At 39.1% G+C, this 21943-nt stretch overlaps 1 protein-coding gene across 1 annotated transcript in view; it reads left to right on the forward strand.

The window, feature by feature from the left end:
- The first annotated feature begins 696 nt into the window (after window positions 1-696).
- The window catches only part of rap1b.L (RAP1B, member of RAS oncogene family L homeolog), a 33270-nt gene continuing 12023 nt past the window's right edge, over window positions 697-21943 (forward strand). The window contains 2 exon segments of the mRNA NM_001086722.1: window positions 697-765; window positions 15083-15169. Of these exon segments, the coding sequence (NP_001080191.1) occupies window positions 15113-15169 (57 nt within the window). The 5' untranslated portion in view covers window positions 697-765; window positions 15083-15112.

The following is a 21943-nucleotide window of genomic DNA, read 5'->3' on the forward strand; positions in this document are numbered from 1 at the left end:
GCGTGACTTGATATATGTAAGCCCCCAAAAAATCTTATCAGGGACCCCTAAACCAGCTATTTTATATTATCATAACTAGAACAAACTCATCAGTAAGTACCCCAGCAATGTCAGTGTCCATTTCCCCTGTAGTTACAGCCCTGGTTGGTTATACAAAGCAGACTATCACAACCTCACGCTGAAATAAGGCTGAAAGTTGCTATTGATACACGGTGGGTGTGGCATATGATACACTGTTAGCCCACTCGTATCGCATTGATAAACCAGCAGCAAAGCGTCTCTGCCAATTATTTATAAATGCCGGCTACATTTATGTCTGAAAACCGTTTGCCTAATTATCATATATTTATTGTACTAAATATGTTTTAGTGTTTAGAGATAGGATATGGCTTCCCCTTACTAAACATGGCACAATTCGGTATTTAAATGTAACTGTTTATAGCTTCCTTTGGACACTTTGACAATCATTTTCCTTTACAACAAAACAGGCTGTAGAATAGCCGCATCTTCCAGTCAAAGGGCTCTTTAGTATGAGAAGCCATCATGCGCGTGCGCGCCACTGGGAAGGGCCAGGTCAGCGTTTAGCTGTGGAAAGCGTCGGGAACGTGTACGGCGGAGAGCGAGACCGGCGCAGTGACGTCACGGACGAGCTGGGAGCCTCACCCAGGCAGGGTTGGTGGCGCTGTGTGTCCCAAGCAGAGGAGGATAAGCGGGCGGAACGGGATCCCAGGCAGAGCCGGGGCCCATCCAGGAGGCGGACAGCGGGTCAGTAATGCTGGGAAATTAAACAAGGCACTGAGGGCTGTGTAACCGGAGGTTTGGGCAACCGACCGGAAGAGGGGCAAGGAGTCAGGGCTCGGCCCAAGCTTCAGTTCTTCCGAGGCCGGCTGGGTGTGAGATATTCCGGGATAATGGCGGATAATTGTCATTGGCTAGATGAAGGCGTTTAGTAATAGCCGCGGGCAGAAAGAACTTGTGTTGGTGTGTCACAGAGATTGCTCATTGATATGCATGCCTTGTTACTCTACGTGAATATCAGAAAATGCCTTGTATGGCACAGAACTACGAGCCCCACGATCCCTAACTAATCCATAGCACATCGCCCTCATAGTATAGCTTCAATGTGTTTCTTTAGTACACAACGGGGCTGCGGATTGTAGGCTGCTTGCCAAACTTTGCTTTGTCCACTGTGTGAGTTGCAACTAGCACTGACAGTGTGGCTATGCATTTAAAGGTGGATGTAGGTTTTTGGGCGACCATAATAAGGGATTGGCTAATATAATGGCTCTGCCACATCTTAACATCCTGTTCAGATCCCACACACAAGTTGTGTTTCAGTGTGTGTGTGTGTGTGTGTGTGTGTGTGTGTGTGCTCTTTTGGGTGTGGGGGGTGGCAGGGTGGTGACAAAGATTTTTTAACCTCATCCATCAGTAGATATGACAGTTGTGTTCAACTATTGAACCTACTGTAGTTGTTCAACTGCAACTTGCTGCGTTCTTGAGCAGCTGAAGACTTTTTGGCTCTTGTAGTTCAGTCAGAGATGTGGGTTACTTATTGAACATGCCTGCTTTTGAAATTACTTTTGTAAATAGCCTTGAGTTAATACGCTGCGTTTAGGCTAAACCCCTTGCTGAATGTGCTAAACAGGATTAAACCCCCCCACCTAAGCTTTCGTAAGGAAAGAAAGGAGTAGTCGCATCAGAACAGCCCTTTTGTGGTCAGTAAGGGGAAGCAAAAAAATGCTGCTGTCTGTTCCTATAAACTGGCCACTAAGCATGTTGTGTAATATTTCTTATACTGAGACTGATCCATCTCTAAATGTTCCTGCAAATGAAACAAAATGGGCCTTGGGGCGTGGCTTTGTATTACTGTTAACTCTTAGCAAGGAAAGGGTTACGCTGACTGGCTAGCTCTATAGGACAGGGTTGCAACAAAGAGTTGGGCAACTAGTTGGTGCCAGCAAGTAGTATCTCACTTGTCATGTTTAAGTTTAAAAGAATATTCGTGGACATAAACGGGTGGTTCACTTTCAAGGTAACTTTTATTATGTTATAGAATGGCCGATTCTTAGCAACTTTTCAATTGGTCTTTATTATTGATTTTTTTTTATAGTTTTTGAATGATTTGGCTTCTTCTTCTGACTCTTTCCAGTTTTCAAATGGGGGTCACGGACCCCCATCTACAAAACAAATGCCCTGTAAGGCTACAAATGTATTGTTATTGCTACTTTTTATTGCTCATCTTTCTATTCAGGCCCCTCTCCTGTTCAAATTCCAATCTCTTATTCAAATGAATGCATGGTTGCTAGGGTAATTTGGACCCTAGCAACAAGATTGCTTGTCTCAGAATATCACTCTCTACATCATACTAAAAGGTAGTTTAAAGGTGAACAACACCTTTACTATAACTCTAACTGACGTTATATACATTAGCAAGTATAGTCCTTCAGCTGTTCATTGTGTGTTTTGTCCTATCCCTTATTAATGCTGATATAATGATATGAGTCACTGCATTACACCCTTTTAGATTAGTCCAAACTGACCTTTTGAATTGCTTTTTAGCCTAGACTGTGTTTTTCAGAGCCTGAGTAAAGAAATCTATGCAGAAAGAACAGCATGTGCAAACTGAGCATCATTTAATTTTCACTTGTGCTCAAAGAGTGATCAACTCATATGAGCTATAACCATGCTTTTCCTCCCAGGTTCCGTTTATGTAGAAGCAAGCTGAATCATGATTTGTGAAAGGGAGTGTGTGTAATAAACTGGCTTAATTGATTTAGCTCTCTTGCCTGAGAAGTAAAGAGAGGAGCATTAGATTAGCGTTATGGTGCTTCCTGTTGTGCACTACCAGTTCATAAAGCCTTGAAGTTGTGATGTGAGTTTCCAACACTCGCATCTCTGTAAAGGTTGCCACGACATAATGTTTTTGCTTCTTCTTTTACCTAGTGGCAAGCACTTCTAAAATAATTTAAATTGACACTAATGTTAAAAAAATAAAGCAGAACTTGAGAATGCCGCGTGACTGTACTCATCATCCCATGCTTCCCCAAGCCAACATGAGAACCATGAATAAAGGAAAGGGCTCATGCAGTTCTTTTTGTGGGCTACTGCCCTACAACATTTATTGAAGATAACATTATTGGATAAATGTAAGGTGGTAGCCCACAAAAAAAATAAACTTTCTTGCTTTCTGGCTGTACTCACACAGGCGCATGTAGGCGCTGAACGCAGCTTGAGACGCAACATGCTGCATTTTTCCTGTGTTATGCGCCTGTGTGACTACAGCCCCATTTGAAAAAATGAAATGCGTCTATTTCTGCGCTCCCCTGCGACTGAACACCGAAAAACGGAACGCAGGGGAGCGCAGGTAAAAACGCGCGTAAGAGCCCTTACAGCTCCATGTTTTTTATTTCATGGTTGACAGACTGCACTTTCACTGCCTTGTTTTTATGGGAAGTAGCTAGAACCCGCCTGTTTTAACTTTGTCTTCTGTTTCAGTTTGTTGGTACAGCCATTTCATTCTATGCTGAGTATATCTTTTCTATCCACACCTTGGCTTTCTTACAGTATTTAAATACCCAGAGTGAAACTTGAAAAATTCCAGGCCTCCTTACAATGTTTACATACCCACTACTCATTATGTCGTTTGTAATTCAAGGGGGTTTTTTTTTCTTTTTTTGCTACTACTGCATGATGTAGTCATTTTTTTGTTTGTTGTTCATTTGACAAAGGATGTTGAGTTTTATATCGAACACTAATGATTTAGAGACATTTTAAAGAGATTAGAGAAATGTTTTTACAGCAATATTTTAGACCTGCTTTATAATGGAAACTTTAAAAAGGTGTAGATGTCACTTCAACCACTTGTGGGTAGTTTACAGTAGCCTTAAAGAAAAATATGTTTGTTGGTATGGTCTGTCTTTATTTGCCTTTAAAAGGGGAACAATTCTTAATAACAATTATTAAAAAGTCAGAGAATCTATATATGTGTATTGTTGCTAAATAACACAAATGACTCCAGTCATCCCTGTCTGCTGGATATCAGAAGCTAAGTCATTTTGGCATTACTCCATATTGAAAACTCTATAATAAGGTCCCCCCCCACGTAACTAACATGGATTCATGCTTGTCAACACAGATACTTGGAGCTATTAATTTATTTATTCTTTCTATAAACAGCCCTAAAACCAATTGGCGTGAGGCTAACATTACACAGGAGTTCTGGCCACCTTGACCATCAGGCATTAATATTTTTTCCCTTACTAGGTGTGTAGATCACCTGTCCACTTTAGTCCCAAAGCATTTAATGGGTAGTCAGCCTGAAGTCCAATCAGAGTAAGATTTGCAGCTATAATTTTGCATAGCCCTAGAGCTGTGACTGTTACAACCATGGTTTTAATGGAGATAGACACTCTATAGGTGCGTGTGGCATTCAGAGTAGTTGTGTAATTGTGATGTGTGGGTAGACAAAAAGGCTCTAAACTGCACACTCCAGACCCAGCGATTAAATGGTATTTATAGACCTTTGTAAGACCCACTCATCTCTGACATCACTAAAGGGGTTGGATGAAGCTGGCACACTCCCATAAATACAGACAACTCTTTTTACAAGGGCAGAAGGAACTGTTAAGCCTGATCCTGCCCCATGAACCGCAATGAATTGGTGAAATATTGGACCATCCCAACCGCAGGTTTTGGGCTGACCCCGTACATCACTACTGTGTAACCTACAGCCTGACTGTTTCAAGGAGTGAGCAGCTTGAGATGGAATCTGAGCATCTGGAGATAGTAATATCAAGTGTTTTTAAAGAAAACAGTCACATACAAAGCCAATGGTTTGTGGTTGAAGTGGAAATAGCATTTTAGATTTTATCAAATAGTTTCATGCAAGAGAGCTACTTTACTGTAGTTTCCTTGTAAAAAGGGTTGCATTTATAAGGGTGTAACAATTTATTTGAACCGATGAAATTGAATGTATATCTTTCAAGAGGTTTTCATTGGCTATATACACAAAGGTGGCTCTGGAAGTGTAGGCAAAATAAAGAGAGATCTGTAGCTAAGCATTTTTCTCTCCAGGCTTACTAGATTTGCAGCTCCTAACTCAATGGTAATAACTTGAAAAAACTAAAGGGCAGAGGTCTTTGTCAATGCCCTGGCTAGAATTCTGTATTTAGGTTGATGAGAAACATATCAACAAATGATTACAATTTTGGAAAAAGTGAGCAAACTAGTTTATTCTTTATATGAGAAGGTGGAAAATGATGCCAATTAATTCTTAAAACCTACATTTAAAACTGATATTTTAGAGAATATAGCAAGCATCTGAAAAATGTAATTACTTGTGTATCATTTGAAGACAATAAGTATTAGTATTTAGTTGATTTTCTAGAACTGAGTCATTTGCTTATGTTTGAGACGGACCTCAACCTCTGGTTGGATTCAGCACAGCACTTTGTTTCTCCTGCAGTTTTGCTTTTCTCCATGACAACTAATTCCTTTTGTTTGCTCTTCAATATATATGCTACTATTTTTAATGGGCATTTTAACATCTTTGTTTATAATTCTTCTAGTGTCTATGCAATTATTCTATAATATCTAGACCTTTAAAGATCTCTGCATTCAACCAACTGCTAGTTAGGAAAGGCAAAATGTTGGTTAGAGCTGTTGATCTTGTAGAAAATCTTGTTCACATTAGCATCTTTTGACTGAAAAGTGAATGTACTGGCGCTTTATGTCATATCCTCATCAAGTGGATTGGTGGCCGCAGGGGTGGTTTTCTATTTAAGTAAATGGGCGGTGGCTGTGGTCATTTCGGCACTTCTCTGCTGGCTGAAATACTCCAGCCTTGAGTAAGAAGTCAGACAACATGTACAGGTGCTAACAAAACTCAGTGCTGCAATTAAATTTGGCCTGTTAGTCCCATTATAGGGATAGTTTCATTTTTAGCTCTGAACGTTTTACTGCTTCTTTGTTCATCTTTGAAAAAGCATACAGTTTAGAACCATTCTAGCTTTGTGGCCCGATTTGCATTGGATTTTTATGTTTTTCTCGCTGATAGATATTCGTTTTAACAGCAAAACTGAAAGTTGTAAAAATGATAAAAGTCTACTGTTGTTTTGAAACTCGTACAAATTTAGCTTGCTAATACGTGTGCTTGTGAGGTCTCTATAGAGTAGGAACTCAGAAGTTTGCAGTGCATGACCAAATAAGGCAGAATCATTCCAAATTCACGCTGCTCCTTAACCTTCTGAGAGCTGGAGCAACATTTAACATTTTATGAACTTTTATTTCTAGCTGAGGCACCTGCCTGTAGTAGAATCTCTTCTACTGGCGTTAATGCTAATAAATAGTTTTCAATAGTGTTACTTTTCAGGCTGTGCATAACATTAAAGGGGGACACTTATTGCCTATTGTGTTAATCAAGAAAAGCTATGGTGTGTGTTATTTCCTGAGCTAAACAGGGAAACTGAAACTATTCCATGTTTGGTACGTGTGAGGTAGATAATTAGATTACCGGTAAACAACTCCTTCTCTTCTCCTTTGGTTGTGACTGTTTTGTGAGCATAAGTCCGTTATTTAAAGGGATATTGTCATGGGAAAACATGTTTTTTTTTTCTTTTTCAAAACGCATCCGTTAATAGTGCTGCTCCAGCAGACTTCTGCACTGAAATCCATTTCTCAAAAGAGCAAACTGATTTTTTTATATTCAATTTTGAAATCTGACATGGGGCTAGACATATTGTCAGTTTCCCAGCTGCCCCAGTCATGTGACTTGTGCCTGCACTTTAGGATGGAACTACTTTCTGGCAGGCTTAATGTAACTGAATCAGTCTCAGTGGGACTTGGTTTTTACTATTGAGTGTTGTTTTTATATCTACCAGGCAGCTGTTATCTTGTGTTAGGGAGCTGTTATCTGGTTACCTTCCCATTGTTCTTTTGTTAGGCTACTGGGGGGTGGAAGGGAGGGGGGTGATGACTGAAGTTTATCAGAGCACAAGTCACATGACTGGAGGCAGCTGGGAAACTGACAAAATGTCTAGCCCCATGTCAGATTTCAAAATTGAATATAAAAAAAAATCTGTTTGCTCTTTTGAAAAATTGATTTCAGTGCAGAATTCTGCTGGAATTGTTGTACAGCACTATTAACTGATGAATTTTGATAAAAAACAAGTTTTCCCATGACCGTATCCCTTTTAAGGGGATTATCTGTGCACTGCCATGGCTCCTAAGTGGAAAGTGACTCGTAGGCACAATGCATATTCATCTTCAGTTTGGTCCCACTTCAATGCATAATCAGAAGCCTAAGGCAGATATACATTTTTATTCATAATTGGTCTTTAATGAAGACAACATTTTTTGTGTGGTAACTTACCACTTGAAGTCTGAAAATGTGTGGGTATGGAGTAAATGTTAAAACTGAATTATTTAAGCACCCTGCAAAGTTAAATATGTCCCATTTATAATAAAGGTTGATTGGCTTCTGATAAAGTTGCCCATTGCGTGTGTAAGTGTTATATGCAGGGCCGCCATCAGTGGGGCACACTGGGTACAACTGTACCGGGCCTAAAGGCTGTGCCCGGCTGTGCTGCAGTTTTTGAAATAGCTTTATATCCTATCAACCATGCATTCATTTGAATAACAGACTGGAATATGAATAGGGGAGGCCTGAATAGAAAGATGAGTAGCAATAACAATAAATGTGTAGCCTTACAGAGCATATGTTTTTTAGATGGGGTCAGTGACCCCATTTGAAAACTGGAAAGAGACAGAAGAAGAATGCAAATAATTCAAAAACTGAGGAGTTGCTTGCAATTGGCCATTCCATTCTGAGACAATTTCTTTTTTTTTATGCATTTACGTATAATTTAAGTTTGACTTTTGATGTTGCAAACTTCATTTATATAAATTATATTTAAGCACCAAAATCAAGCATGAACCGCTGTTTCGTCAAGGGGCAGCCATTGGACATGAGATAGGAGAATAGGACGCACTTTTAGAATACAAAGATTTTAGTGCATGTTTATATACCTACATTACAAGGGTCAAGTATGCGGGTCCTCTGTAAATCGGTGGCGTGACGTCATATCCGCTTCCCATTTTACACGTGGAGTGGAAGTATCATGAGAGATAACGTATGGAACGCAAGTGTGTCTCATTGGAACGAAATTGTGCCAATTAGGATGCTAGATGCTTTCCAATTTGCAAGTAAGTAATCCTATAGATTTTGAGAACATAATTATTTAGGAAAAAGATTGAGTCAGGAAATCCCACTTAAACAGAGACAAACTGCTTATAATTGTGTAACAAAGGAGAAATAGATGTCACATGGGAGCAGAAGTATCATGAGCAATTACGTCCTCAGGACACGTGTTCACAGAACTTCAGATATGAGATCCTGGGCAAATGCTTATGCTTTATTCTTTTAATTAAACTGATGGAAATTCTCACAGAAAAAGAGTAACATCTCTCCAAGTTAGTTCCCAAGAGTTACAGAATCTATTCAAGGTTTTGGCTTGTGGTATCCTTACCACTTCAAGTTAAAATACATGGGGGGGGGGGGGGGGGAAGGAATGCATGAAAAAAGGGCGTTTACAGCACAGTAGGAAACCGAATGCAGAAAAAGAAATTATTCATGTTTTTATAGCAGAGATGTCAAACTTGTATTCTCCAGCTGTTGTGAATTACATCTCCTGGCCTCCTTAGTCATCAGTGTTAGGATTCTGCTTATTATAGTTGATAATAGCTCTTGGCTTCTAAGTAGCAATCCATAAGAACAAATATTGCAATGTATATTAAAGGGGAATTAAATAAAAAGTATGAGGAAATGGCTCCCCTGAGTCTTTTTGCAACTTAGTTAAATTTTTGTAAATTAAACCTTTTTAAAGAAAAGAAGCATTTTTTTGTATTCTGTATTTTACATCAGAGTATGTGAATTATGTGAATTATGTGAATTATGTGAATTATGTGTAATTATGGGGTTGGGGTGGCACCTATGATGCCGTGATGCCTCAATGGAAAATTGTTATTGAAACCAAGAGCATTTATAATTGTAAACCAATTTTTTGGTTCATAAAACTTATTTCTCAGCTTAATTAGTTTTTTTTTCTCCCCCCCCTCCAATAATTATAACTGTGGATGATGCACAGTGTCCATATTATAGTTTCTCAAAAAACAGAAGTATAGGTATGAACCATGTATAAATATAGATTCTTTTTTCTTAATCTTAAGCTATTTCCTGCAGTACTGGGTCTGTGCACCGTGCACCGTGCGGTGGTTTGAGGCCAAATGTAGTTTTTGCATATTCATTAGTATTTAAATTATTAATGTGCTTGTATTCACTACAGTAATATCTTGCTTTAGTTAATATCAAGCAATGTTGTACAGGTATGGGACCTATTATACAAAATGCTTGGGACCTGAGGCTTTCCGGATACCATAATTTTGGATCTTCACTTTTATAAAATCATATAAACATTAAATAAACCCAATAGGCTAGTTTTGCTTCCAACAAGGATTAATTATATCTTAGTTTGCATCAAGTACAAGGTACTGTTTTATTATTACTTAGAAAAATTTGGATTATTTGATTGTAATGGAGTCTATGGGAAACGGCCTTTCCGTAATTTGGTACTTTCAGGATAACCGCATTCCGGATAATGGATCCCATACCTGTACTGTATTTATAGCAAACATTTTAGGCACTTCTGAGCCTGAGCCTTGCTCTATTCTGGGAACATAGCCATTTGTCCATGACAAGAAATTACAAATATGAACTGCATCAATCAAAAGATTCCTTAAATTGCAATCCCACATAAACAATTGTAAAGTAAGGATATTGGTTTGTTGTAATGAGTGTTGTATAAAAAAGCCAGACTTGTGAGTTATCTGTTCAATTTAAGGGGTTTGTTTATGGGTGATTTTATGGTAAAATTTTGATGTGCTTCAAAATAAATTCAGCTTCTGGTATATTGATTTCTTCTTGCTCTTTACACAGCTTTTGCTTGTTATCTTTGTACAGTTCGACGGTGTTATTTGTTAACATGTTCATCTGGCCAAACTGGTTGGTAATTGAGACCGTTACAGATTGAAAAACCGCTGTAGATTCTGATTAAAAAAAAAACTGCATATCCATTCATTTGCACTTAAGTTATATTTTTGTATGTAGCAGAAATACACAATTTGTTTTGGGGTGTTCAGGACTAACCAGTGACTCTATTAAAGAAATTGTAGTGCCTTCTTCTGCCAACATATCTAAGTAATACACCATCGTCTGATGGATTGGATAGCTTTCATTTGGTCCTTTATGCAGAAGTTTATATTGGTTACATTTTTCTCAGTGTATGATTGATTGGATATTACTCAATAGTCCCTTGTACGCATGGTTAGGTGGTTGCCATAGAGTGAATGGTAAATAACAAGGACTAATTCTCAGGCAATTCTGAAAAGCGGTATTGGAGGATCTGCTGTGTGTGACATAAGTTCTTTCCACCTCAAATATGATGCTGTCCAACATGCACTGTATGCAACTGTCCAGATGTGTTCTGATAAATAAACTGCTAGCATTCCTTACATAGAATTTGCAGATGGCCTTTCATTGGTTTACAGCCATAAAAATCTCAGTTGCATAAAGTAACAGTAACACCTAAAAATGAAAGTGTTTTAATGAAAATATAATGTTCTGTTGCCCTTAACTGGTAAAAGTGATCTGTTTGCTTCAGAAACACTACTATAGTTAAAGGGATACTGTCATGGAAAAACATGTATTTTCCCAAAACCCATCAGTTAATAGTGATGCTCCAGCAGAATTCAGCACTGAAATCCATTTCTCAAAAGAGCAAACAGATTTTTTTTATATTCAATTTTGAAATCTGACATGGGGCTAGACATTTTGTCAGTTTCCAAGCTGCCCCAGTCATGTGACTTGTGCCTGCACTGTCAGATTTCAAAATTGAATATAAAAAAATCTGTTTACTCTTTTGAGAAATGGATTTCAGTGCAGAATTCTGCTGGTGTAGCACTATTAACTGATTCATTTTGAAAAAAACATGTTTTCCGTTGACAGGGTCCCTTTAGGGCTATTCCACACGGGGAGATCGGCAGGCGTTTGCGGTCGCGGCGACAAAGCGCAGCGCCAGTCGCCGCGACCGGCGCAGGCGACAGTTTTGTATGGGCGCCTATGTAAAAACGCCTGTGCTAACCACACGAGGCGATGCGCTTTTCAACAGTCGCCTGAAAATGCCTCGCCAGGCTTTTTCAGGCGACTTTTGAAAAGCGCATCGCCTGGTGTGGTTAGCACAGGCGTTTTTACATAGGCGCCCATACAAAACTGTCGCCTGCGCCGGTCGCGGCGACTGGCGCGGCGCTTTGTCGCCGCGACCGCAAACGCCTGCCGATCTCCCCGTGTGGACTAGCCCTTAATGCTATTCTTAGATCTTCCTGTGAGCTGTTATCTTGTGTTAGGGAACTGCTATCTCGTTACCTTCCCATTGTTCTGTTGTTTGGCTGCTGGGGGGGGGGGGTTGGAAAGGGAGGGGGTTATATCACTCCAACTTTCAGTACAGCAGTAAAGTGTGATTGAAGTTTATCCGAGCACAAGTCACATGACTGGAGGCAGCTGGGAAATTTGTCTAGCCTGATGTTCGATTTCAAAATTGAATATAACAAAATCTGTTTGCTCTTTTGAAAAATGGGTATCAGTGCAGAATTCTGCTGGAGCAGCACTAACTGATTCATTTTGAAAAAAATATGTTTCCCTTTAATATAAACAAGCTGCTGTGTAGCAATGGCGGAAATTGAAAAAAGGCTATACGGCACAGGATAAATAGTGGATAACAGATAACATTATGTTCTACAGAGCTTATCTGCTGTGTAACCTGAGCCTTTGAATAGCTGCCCCAATGGCTACACAACAGCTTATTTATATAAATAATAGTAGTGTTTCTGAAGCAAACACAACAGTTTTACTAGTGCAGGGCAACACTGTGTTGTATTTTTATTACTTTAAAACAATTAAATTTTTTATGTTACTGTTCCTTTAAATAATAAATATACTAAGCATGCTTAGTACAGTAAGTCCATCTTAGTTTCAACAATTATATTATGCTTAGGTCCTCAATTTTGTGATCATCTGTGATTGGGATGAAATCAGGCAAGCATATATTCATGCTTGATTTGTTTGGATCTGTTCAGAGCACCATTTTGTTAGTTAATGTATAAATTGCCATAAACAGATGTGAATTTTCAGAATTTCACATAACATCAATTTTAATAGCCGGAGTGTAAATTATATTTTGATCTCTCGGTATTTCTTTAGCATGTACAGCAAGCCATTATTTACAAGGAAATTCTGCAGTAAGGAATCCCTTGCATTACATCCGTAGAGCATTATCATGAGACTTGTGATTGGGTCAGGGGAAAGTGAGTGTTTGCTACCAGATGCCTACAATTTACTCACAATTCTATCAGCAATCATTGCTGCTTATGAAATGCCCTTTTCCCTTCCATGTAGATTTTACATACTTGGAATAAACACAGGGCACTTATAAACACAAAATAGTTTTTTGTTACTGACTTATTAAATGGTGTTCTGCAGCCATAAAAATGGATATATTATAGTACAGGTATTTACTCTTACCTGTAATACAGTTAAAGTATAGAGATAAAATTCTGGATAACAGATGCCATGCCATATACAACTATAAGGTTATGGGCATACAAGCTCAAGGCTCTTATGTATTTTTGCCGGCTGAGAGAAGCGGATCTGCTCCCTGCCCCGGCTCCATTGATTTGAATACAATCAATCTGCATGTGCACTGTATATATGGTTAGTTAGTTTAGTAAATCTATTGCATGTTTACCTGAACCCCACATTTCCAAAAGTGAGCTCTCACTAATCAAGCTAAAACTTTATATTGTACGTCTGTATTGTTTTGTTTTATTCTCATAAGGGTCTGGCCACACGTGCAGATAAGGGGAGATTAGTCGCCCCATCAACAAATCTCTTCTACGTGTTGACAATCTCCCCGAATTGACTTCCTCCTGCCCTCCGCTGGCTAAAATGAAAATTGCCTGCGGCAATGCATTTGCAGAGCTTTAATTTCCGGTTTCCTCATGAGGCGACTTCAGAAATCGAAGCCCCGCGTGTGCATTGTCGCAGGCGATTTTCATTTTACCCGGTGGAAGGCAGTTTGGGGAGATTATCTACCTGAAGAAGAGGAGATTTGTCGCTCGGACAACTAATCTCCCTGAATCTGCTTGTGTGGCCAGACCCTAAAAAGTATTGTTTTTGGTTGTTTATAGCAGTTTAAATAGAAATGTTACTACTTTTATTTGAGGTCTAGGGCACTTTCTCATATATGTGGTTTTCCTTCTGTTCAGTGGGTTTTCTCACATTTGGTTAACTCAGTAGATGTATGATGAAAGGACTTGTACATGCCTCAGATCCTTTTTGCAATTTCCAAACCTGTATAACCCCTTGGATGTTGCTCTCGGTGGCCTCAAAGCTGGCCACCGAGTTCTGAATTCCAGGCTTGGAGGCAAGTTTTAAGTGCATAAAAAACAGATGTACTGCCAAACAGAACCTCCTGTAGGCTGTGAGTCCACATGGGGCTACCACTAGCCAATCACAGTGCTTATTTGGCACCCCAAGGGGCATTTTCATGCTTGTGTTGCTCCCCAACTCTTTTTACATTTGAATGTGGCTCACGGGTAAAAAAAAGATTGGGGATCCCTGCTGTAAAATATAAAACAAAAACACAAAGGCCTCAGTCACACTGCCACTTTTATACAGCTTTGTAGTGGAAACTTTGTAAGACATCTGTTTTGGGTTAGTTTTTGGAACGAGTCAGTCACCTGAACCTGAAATCTTTAATATTTAAAGGAAAGCAATTATTTCATACTTTTCACACGGAACAGAATAAAAACTTTTTTTTAACCTAAGAGCTCATACAAGGGACATATAAATTGAACAGTAAGCTTTAGTGAATGATTTTATTGCAGGGTTGCAGCTTTTATATTGCACTGTGTGGGGTTTTTTGACTGACTGACACAATTGTTGATCGGGTGAGATGAAGCCCTTTGGAGGCCCCCGAGGCAGGTAGGCTGTGCTTGACTGGAGTATCTTTTCATTTCTTATTAAAAAAAACTAGGAAAAGCGGTGCATTTATTCATATTTGCCATTCTTGTAGTTAAGTGTGACTTTTCTTGCATCTCATGTTTTATTTATTTTAGGGCTGTTGATTTATTATTTGGTAAATTGTGATGTGGCTGATGGTTGCCATTATTCAGTATGCATCCCTTTTGTAATTATGATTTTAAAGTTTTCTGAGGAATCCTGTCCTGCATGCAAGTGCTGCTATCATGAGAGAGAGAGAGAGAGAGAGAGGTGGGGTGTTGAAATCAGTTGTAGGAGAATATATGAAGTACTGATGAGCTGAGTCATCATGCAGGCTCAAAGCCATCCCTTCATATCACCTTGCGCCACCGACTTGCTGAACAGTCACTTTTTTTTATCTCTGTGCAATGAGCCTGCTTATGGCAAACGCACCTTTGGATTTTAAAGATGTAGTATCACTGCAACAACGTGTTCTGAGGAATTTAAAAGGCTCCACGAGAGAACTGTGGGCACATTTGAATACACAAGCAAATGCAGGAAACATTTCTCCCTGATACATCTCGCTTCTAGGCAAATAAATCTCACAAGCATAGGTGATTTAAAGTGATTCTCATTGTTGGCAGTGCCTGGTGATTTTGACACCCCGGGGGGGTCGGGATTCATGCATCGACACTGGTTTCAACCAATCAGATGTTGGCTTGCATTGTTTTACCTGCAGTTGGCTTAATAAAGCTAATCACTTATTGGTTGCTCTGGGTGACTGCCCAGGTTCAAAATTGTCCAAGTTGTCCAAGCTTTAAGTAAACTTTGCTTTGGCTGGTTTAGTCCATGCTTCCTGATATCTGAGCATATATGTCACATCCGGGTATGGGGGCAGTTGACAGACCATAGTGCAATGTAGGCGGTTATAATTTATGTAAATTGTATTCATGATTGCTTTGTTAACGAATATTCAATTGTACCTTTTAGGTTTGGAGGTGTTAAGTAAAAGGCTGCATCATGCGTGAATACAAGCTAGTAGTCCTTGGGTCGGGTGGTGTTGGAAAATCTGCCCTGGTAAGTGTTTTCTACTGTAACTTCTTACAAGCTTTATTGTGTTAGTGGAAGTCTACTTATAATATGTTATAATCCAGCATACACTGGCAAGCAAAAATATTACAAGACAGGTACCGGTTTACTTTGCTTGATGAAATACCATTAAATGTAAAATGTTTGTATGAGCTAAAACTGATAAAAGCTATTTATGAGCTTTAACTAAATAGCTCTCTGTGTAGTGTCTGTCTGCTGGGACACCTGCCGCCTAGAAAACTTGATACTAAGGGTCCCTTTAACACTGGAACATTAAAACGTTAAAGCAGAGGTTGCTATCTGAGGAGTTCAGACTACTGGCTGTTTAAAGGATGGGTGTATTGCCTTTGTCTTAAAGCCATACCCATATTAAAAGTAAAACCTTTGGGTTTTCTTTTGTACTTTTAGAAAAACTAAAGCCTAAAAATAAGTCTGATTAAAAATACATATATATATATATATATATATATATATATATATATATATATATATATATATATGTGATAATATACATGCTCAGAGGTTATGGGGCCCTTTAATAGTAATGATCTGTCCCTTTGTAGTTATCCATTGGAGCACCGGATCATCTGAATTTTTGAACGTCAGGGACACTTCAAATATTGTAGTCTTGGGCTGCTGTTAAAAAGCTAAGCTTAGGAGTTGTCTGGAATCAATACATAAGCAGACAGTGGGCTTATAGAAGCTGATGGGTTATAGAAGCGGATGCTACAGGACTGGTTATTAATCAGTTCTGATGAAGAAAGCAATGATTTCTTTGCCATGGGTATTTTGAATATGGAAAACTACTAATGAGCCCTGTAATGTAAAATTTATACTGTACGTTTTCCGTCTGTCACTAATCTTCAGTAACTGGCAGCAGCCCAGAACATGTGCAGTGAATCAACAGCAAAGATGATATGCCACTGAAGGTATCTTTGGAGGTACATATACTCACTGATACAGAGTTCTGGTGAACTTAGGCTGGTATAAAAATTCACAACTTAAAGGGATAGTGTCATGGGAAAACATGTGTTTTTTAAAATGCATCAGTTAATAGTGCTCCTTCTGCCCTGAAATCCGTTTTTCAAAAGAGCAAACTAATTTTTTTATATTTAATTTTGAAATCTGACATGTTGTAAGTATCCCGGGTGCCCCCAGTTATGTGACTTGTGCTCTGATAAACTTCAGTCACTCTTTACTGCTGAACTTCAATTTGGAGTCTTCTCACCTCCCTACCCCCCCCCCCCCAGCAGCCTAACAACAGCACAATGGGAAGGTAACCAGATTACGGCTCCCTGGTACATATCAGAACAGCACTCAATAATAAAAATCCAGGTTCCACTGTGACACATTCAGTTACATTGAGTAGGAGAAATAATGTCCTATCAGTAAGCAGTTCCATCCTAAAGTGCTGGCTCTTTCTGAAAGCACGATTAGTCAAAATGACCTAAAATGGCTGCCTACACACCAATATTAAAACTAAAAAAAAAATACACTTGTTGGATTAGGAATGAAATTTATATGGCAGAGTGAATTCTTTGCAGTGTATACAGTGCAATGTAGGAATAAAAACTACACCATTAAAATCATGACAGAATCCCTTTAAAGTGTAACATGTTTAGCCTAATTTTTAGCTTTTGTTGTTTAATGTATAATTTTCCTATGCATACACAAAAATGGATAGCTGGCTCCAATCTCTAAATGGACCAAGTAATTAACGACCTCCCTTATAAACTTGCTTTTAAATTGTTGGATATTTAAACACTTCAAATAAAACGGGCATAAAGCTAATAAACAAAAAAACACCAACAAAAAAGCAGGCAACCACTAGGTAATTCTCACCGAGTGGAAAGGGGTGACCTGGGTGTCCAAACCCCAGGCCCTTCACTTGAAGAGGAACAATTCTATTTCAAAAACGGTAGAAATTCAGCAATGCTTGTCACTCACCAGATTTGTCAAGTGGCCCGGGTGCCGTGCCCCGAACCCGTAGCTTTAGGCGAAACCAATCCTCGAAAATAAATATACACGCACTCCTGCAGCCGTGACAATTGAGGTTAAAAGTAGTAGCTTTATTCCATCATGTTAAATTGTCACGGCTGCAGGAGTGTGTGTATATTTATTTTCGATAATTTTCCTATGGCCTTCTGTAATTTTACTTTGGAGTTCTGTGACAACAATTCCACATGCTAAGTGCTTTTATAAAGACACTGATATATATATCCCCATATAACACCACCATATGAACTGCGTGGCGGCCGGGAGTTGAATCAGTTTGGTGTGAGGCTTGCTTACCTGTCTGTAGTTATATTTATTGGATTTACAGTTTCTGTAATCGGGTTTAATCGGCTTTCAGAAAATTCTAAAACTGACCATCTAAGCTGGGGCAGTATGAAAATTCCATGAGCTATTTTTTTTTTTCTAGAATCAATCTTTCCAATGAAAGCTTTATCTGTGTGACTTCAGGTTAATAGCTATAAAGACTTCTGTTTATTATGTTTCTGCTTCCTTGAATTCGTGCCAGGTATCTATATGCTTTGGCTTTCAGCTGCACTTACCTGCTGTTCAGTAGTTTCTTTTGAAGTGGTAATGCAGAAACAGTGTGTCGCTACCTCATTTGTATATAGTGACTTTGTCCTTTCAGTCTCATTGACCATAGTGCCATATGTTTGCCCACCAGTCTTGACTGGGCTATGTGAATCACATGGACTATCTGCACTCTTGTTGGGCATTTGGTTAAACTGTGCAGGCAGATCTGACATCTAGGGTCAAAAGGGGATGATGGGGGCATTTAAAGGGCCAGGACATAAAGCACAATTGTAAACATTAGGAGAGTAAGAATTTGATTTCCAGTGTTAAAGGAAAACTAATCCCCCAAAATGAATACTTGAGCACAGATAGTTTATATCAAATTAAATGGCATATTAAAGAATCTTATAAGGATGCACAGAATCCACTATTTTGGATTCGGCCGAACCCCTGAATCCTTGTCGAAAGATTCGGCCGCATACCAAACCGAATCCTAATTTGCATTTGTCCGAATACTGAACTGACTCAGGATCCTTATTTGCATATGCAAATTAGGGGTGGGAAGGGGAAATATCACTGACAGATATTAAACATCAATTGTAGATTTTTTTATAAATTTTGTTTCTACTTGTTTCAGGTACAGTACCTGCAAACTTGTTTTAGCATATCATAACCTCATATAGGGGGCGGTGCAGTGGTTAGCATTGTAGCTCTTAGAGCCCTTGGTTTGATTCCAGCCGGGCAAGGAGTTTGTTCTTGTATGCCTGATGAAGGGGTTTCCCCCTGAAAATTTTGCTTTTTGCTAAATAAACCAAGCAGGGGTTCACTCCACATGAAATTGCTCTGCTGATCCCTACTTATAAGGAATTTTTAAACTGCTGTAAATGATGTTTAATATCTGTCAGTGATAGATCAATTGTATTAATAATGTATGTTTGACTTAATATACTGCTACTGGGATTGTAGTACAATTTTACTAAATAGAAAATTACCAACTTGGAGGTCAAGAATTATAATAAATAACTATAAATACACAGGGTTTTGTGGAAAACAAGGGAAAGTTGTGCTCACCACTAATTTTTAAAACCATTAGGCGGGGGGTGCAATGAGGTTGTGACCACAAAATACATATAGTCAAATACAAGATTCCTCTGCACTCAACCCATTATCAATATATTTAAGACCGAGACATTTTGTGCATACTGCTACTAAAAAATGCCTTACCCTTTAAACAACACAGGGATTGTTTGTCCATATATTGCAATATATTTAAGCTGGCCAACTACGTCAAAGTCATCCCATATCTGGCCAGTCCTACGCTCAATTTTCATCTGATTCATTAAGAATTCTATTGTTTCATTATACATTTTACAAAGGGACTAAGTTTTACCTGCAACTTACTTGCTGCTTTCAAAGTAAAACTCCCAAACTTGGCTGCCCTTTTATTAGACACCAGTGGGATCACCTGACTATAGCTGTATTTAGGAGCACTCATGGATATAGCTTCAAATGACTTTCAAGTTTTCACAAAATCCCCCACATCATTTGTGAAAACTTGAATAAATTCCTAGTATCTGCACTCACCCAAAATCCAGCCGAGTCCCAGGTGCATCTCCAAATGTATTTCAATATTTGTATAAAGTGGAGGCACTCTAAATATTGATGAATTTATTAAGTTTATCACATATTCCCCCACATCAACGCGTTTCGGTTCCTTTTGAACCATTGTCAGGATAAACACAGAATTGGTCAGCACATACAAACAAATACTACAAACCCACCAATCAGTATGTATCATACAATATATACAGATATATTGTATGATACATGCTATTAAATGCACTTGTTTTTTTGTTTAATATTTATTGCTGCATTGCGAGTTCCAGTCGAATGCTCTTGCAAAGAGGTTGATTGAACACATACACCTTGGGGGACGCCCCCTCCTCACTTGCTTATACCTTACCAAATATTTGTAAACACCCAAGCAACTTTCACTATATCTAATAATTTAATCATGGTCTCCCCTGATGTGTGTATTGTTTTAAAATTCACTTTAATAATATTATAAATACGGCAAAATGATGAGCTACAGCAAGAGGTCGCAGCTGTTCATTCTGGTTCTCATAATAGCAGAGTTTAAAAGACTGTATGCTTCCACTCCCCCGGGGATGCAGAACTGCTATTAGTGGCTGAAGGTTGGAGAACAGACAGGAACCCAGTTACCTTAGACTTGGCTTAGTTCCGTCTTTGGACGTGACATTGGCTGTCATGTGTTGTAGAAGCGACACATTTTTATTGCGTTGTTCTCCACAGAAGAATGTTATACATAACACTTGCCTCATAGTAATAATAGCTTCTTGTCCTACTTATTACTATTAGTTATTAATTTAAAATCTATATCTAGCTGTGATTGCTTTCAGCACACTAACAGTAGCTGGACTCTGAATAATATCTCTGTCCTTTCATGAGCCTGTTTGCCCAGGTAAGTCAATAAAGATATCAGCTGTCATTAACCTCTGTTCTACTAATGTAATTGGACAGATGCTGCAGAAGGTTTTTTTTCCCTGCAGTACACTTTGTGTATACGAGGAACACTATGCAGCACATAGAGCTGTTGTGTGCTTAGTGAAGTTGCTATTCTTCGTAATATAAAAAGTGACACGAGGCTTTGCAAGGTTTAAATGCCAGTAAACCTAATTTGCAAGAGGGACCCTGCATAAACAATTTTCAGATGTCGGTTTAAAGGTGAAGTGGAAAACATTAGCCCTTAAAAAAACCAGTATGCCTGTCACTGCTTCCCACGGAGAGATACAGAAGCATTTCTGAGAGTAGTAGGTTACTGACTAGATGAATATTGGCCAATTAGCTATGTCAGTTGTGTGCCTTTGCTCCCTATGTAGGAACCCTGTGACAGTCAATTCCCATCTTTCCCATATTGCAGTCTGTCACGAGAACTTGCACAGTATCTTGTGTTCCTCTTATGTGGAAAGAGTAATATCTAACCAGAATGATGCTTTGTCTGTGAAACACATTTACTTGCATGAATAAAAGATTTAAGTACTGTCTCTGCGAATTGCCAACCACCATAACCTGGTGCAGTGTGCTCTTTAGTAACATAGTAAGTTTGATTGAAAAAGGACACACGTCCATCAAGTTCAACCTTTTAAAGGGATGCTTTAACCTTTTTTTATATTTAATTTTGAAATCTGACATGGGGCTAGACATATTGTCAATTTCCCAGCTGCCCCAAGTCATGTGACTTGTGCTCTGATAAACTTCATTCACTCTTTACTGCTGTACTGCAAGATGGAGTGATATCACCCCCTCCCTTTTCCCCCCAGCAGCCAAACAAAAGAACAATGGGAAGGTAACCAGATAGCAGCTCCCTAACACAAGATAACAGCTGCCTGGTAGATCTAAGAACAACACTCAATAGTAAAAACCCATGTCTCACTGACACATTCAGTTACATTGAGAAGGAAAAACAGCAGCCTGCCAGAAAGCATTTCTCCCCTAAAGTGCAGGCACAAGTCACATGATCTGGGGCAGCTGGGAGATTGACAAAATGTCTAGCCCCATGTCAGATTTCAAAATTGCATATAAAAAAATCTGTTTGCTCTTTTGAGAAATGGATTTCAGTGCAGAATTCTGCTGGAGTAGCACTATTAACTGATGTGTTTTGAAAAAAACATGTTTTCCCATGACAGGATCCCTTTAAGTCTATGTATATAACCTGCCTAAAGCTGGCCATAGACGCAAAGATCCGATCGTACGAATCAACGTACGATCGGACTTTCCCATCTCCCGACCCTCCACTAACCATTCAGATCAAAGTCTTTACCATTCCGATCAAAAAGAACAGATCAGCCAATGTTCCGCCCCTGACAGCAATCGTACGATACTTATGTCTGACAACACTAGTGACAGTCTCCCTCTGAAAATCGTACGATCGGCAATACACGCAGAGATATTATCGGCAGGCGACAGAAATTTTCTAACCTGTCCGATCGACCAAACGACCTATCTCCGACGGACGAAAAATGTCGGGACTCTCCACACGTGGTCCGAAAATCGTACGAATCCACGATTCGTACGATCGGATCTTTGCGTCTATGGCCAGCTTTACTGCCAGTTGATCAGTTGATCCAGAGGAAGGCAAAAAAAAAAAAAAAACATCTGAAGCCTCTCCAGTTGGCCTCAGAGGGGGAAAAAAATTCCTTCCTGACTCCTAAATCG

Source organism: Xenopus laevis, chromosome 3L, assembly GCF_017654675.1.
Source record: "Xenopus laevis strain J_2021 chromosome 3L, Xenopus_laevis_v10.1, whole genome shotgun sequence".
Taxonomy (NCBI): Eukaryota; Metazoa; Chordata; class Amphibia; order Anura; family Pipidae; genus Xenopus; species Xenopus laevis.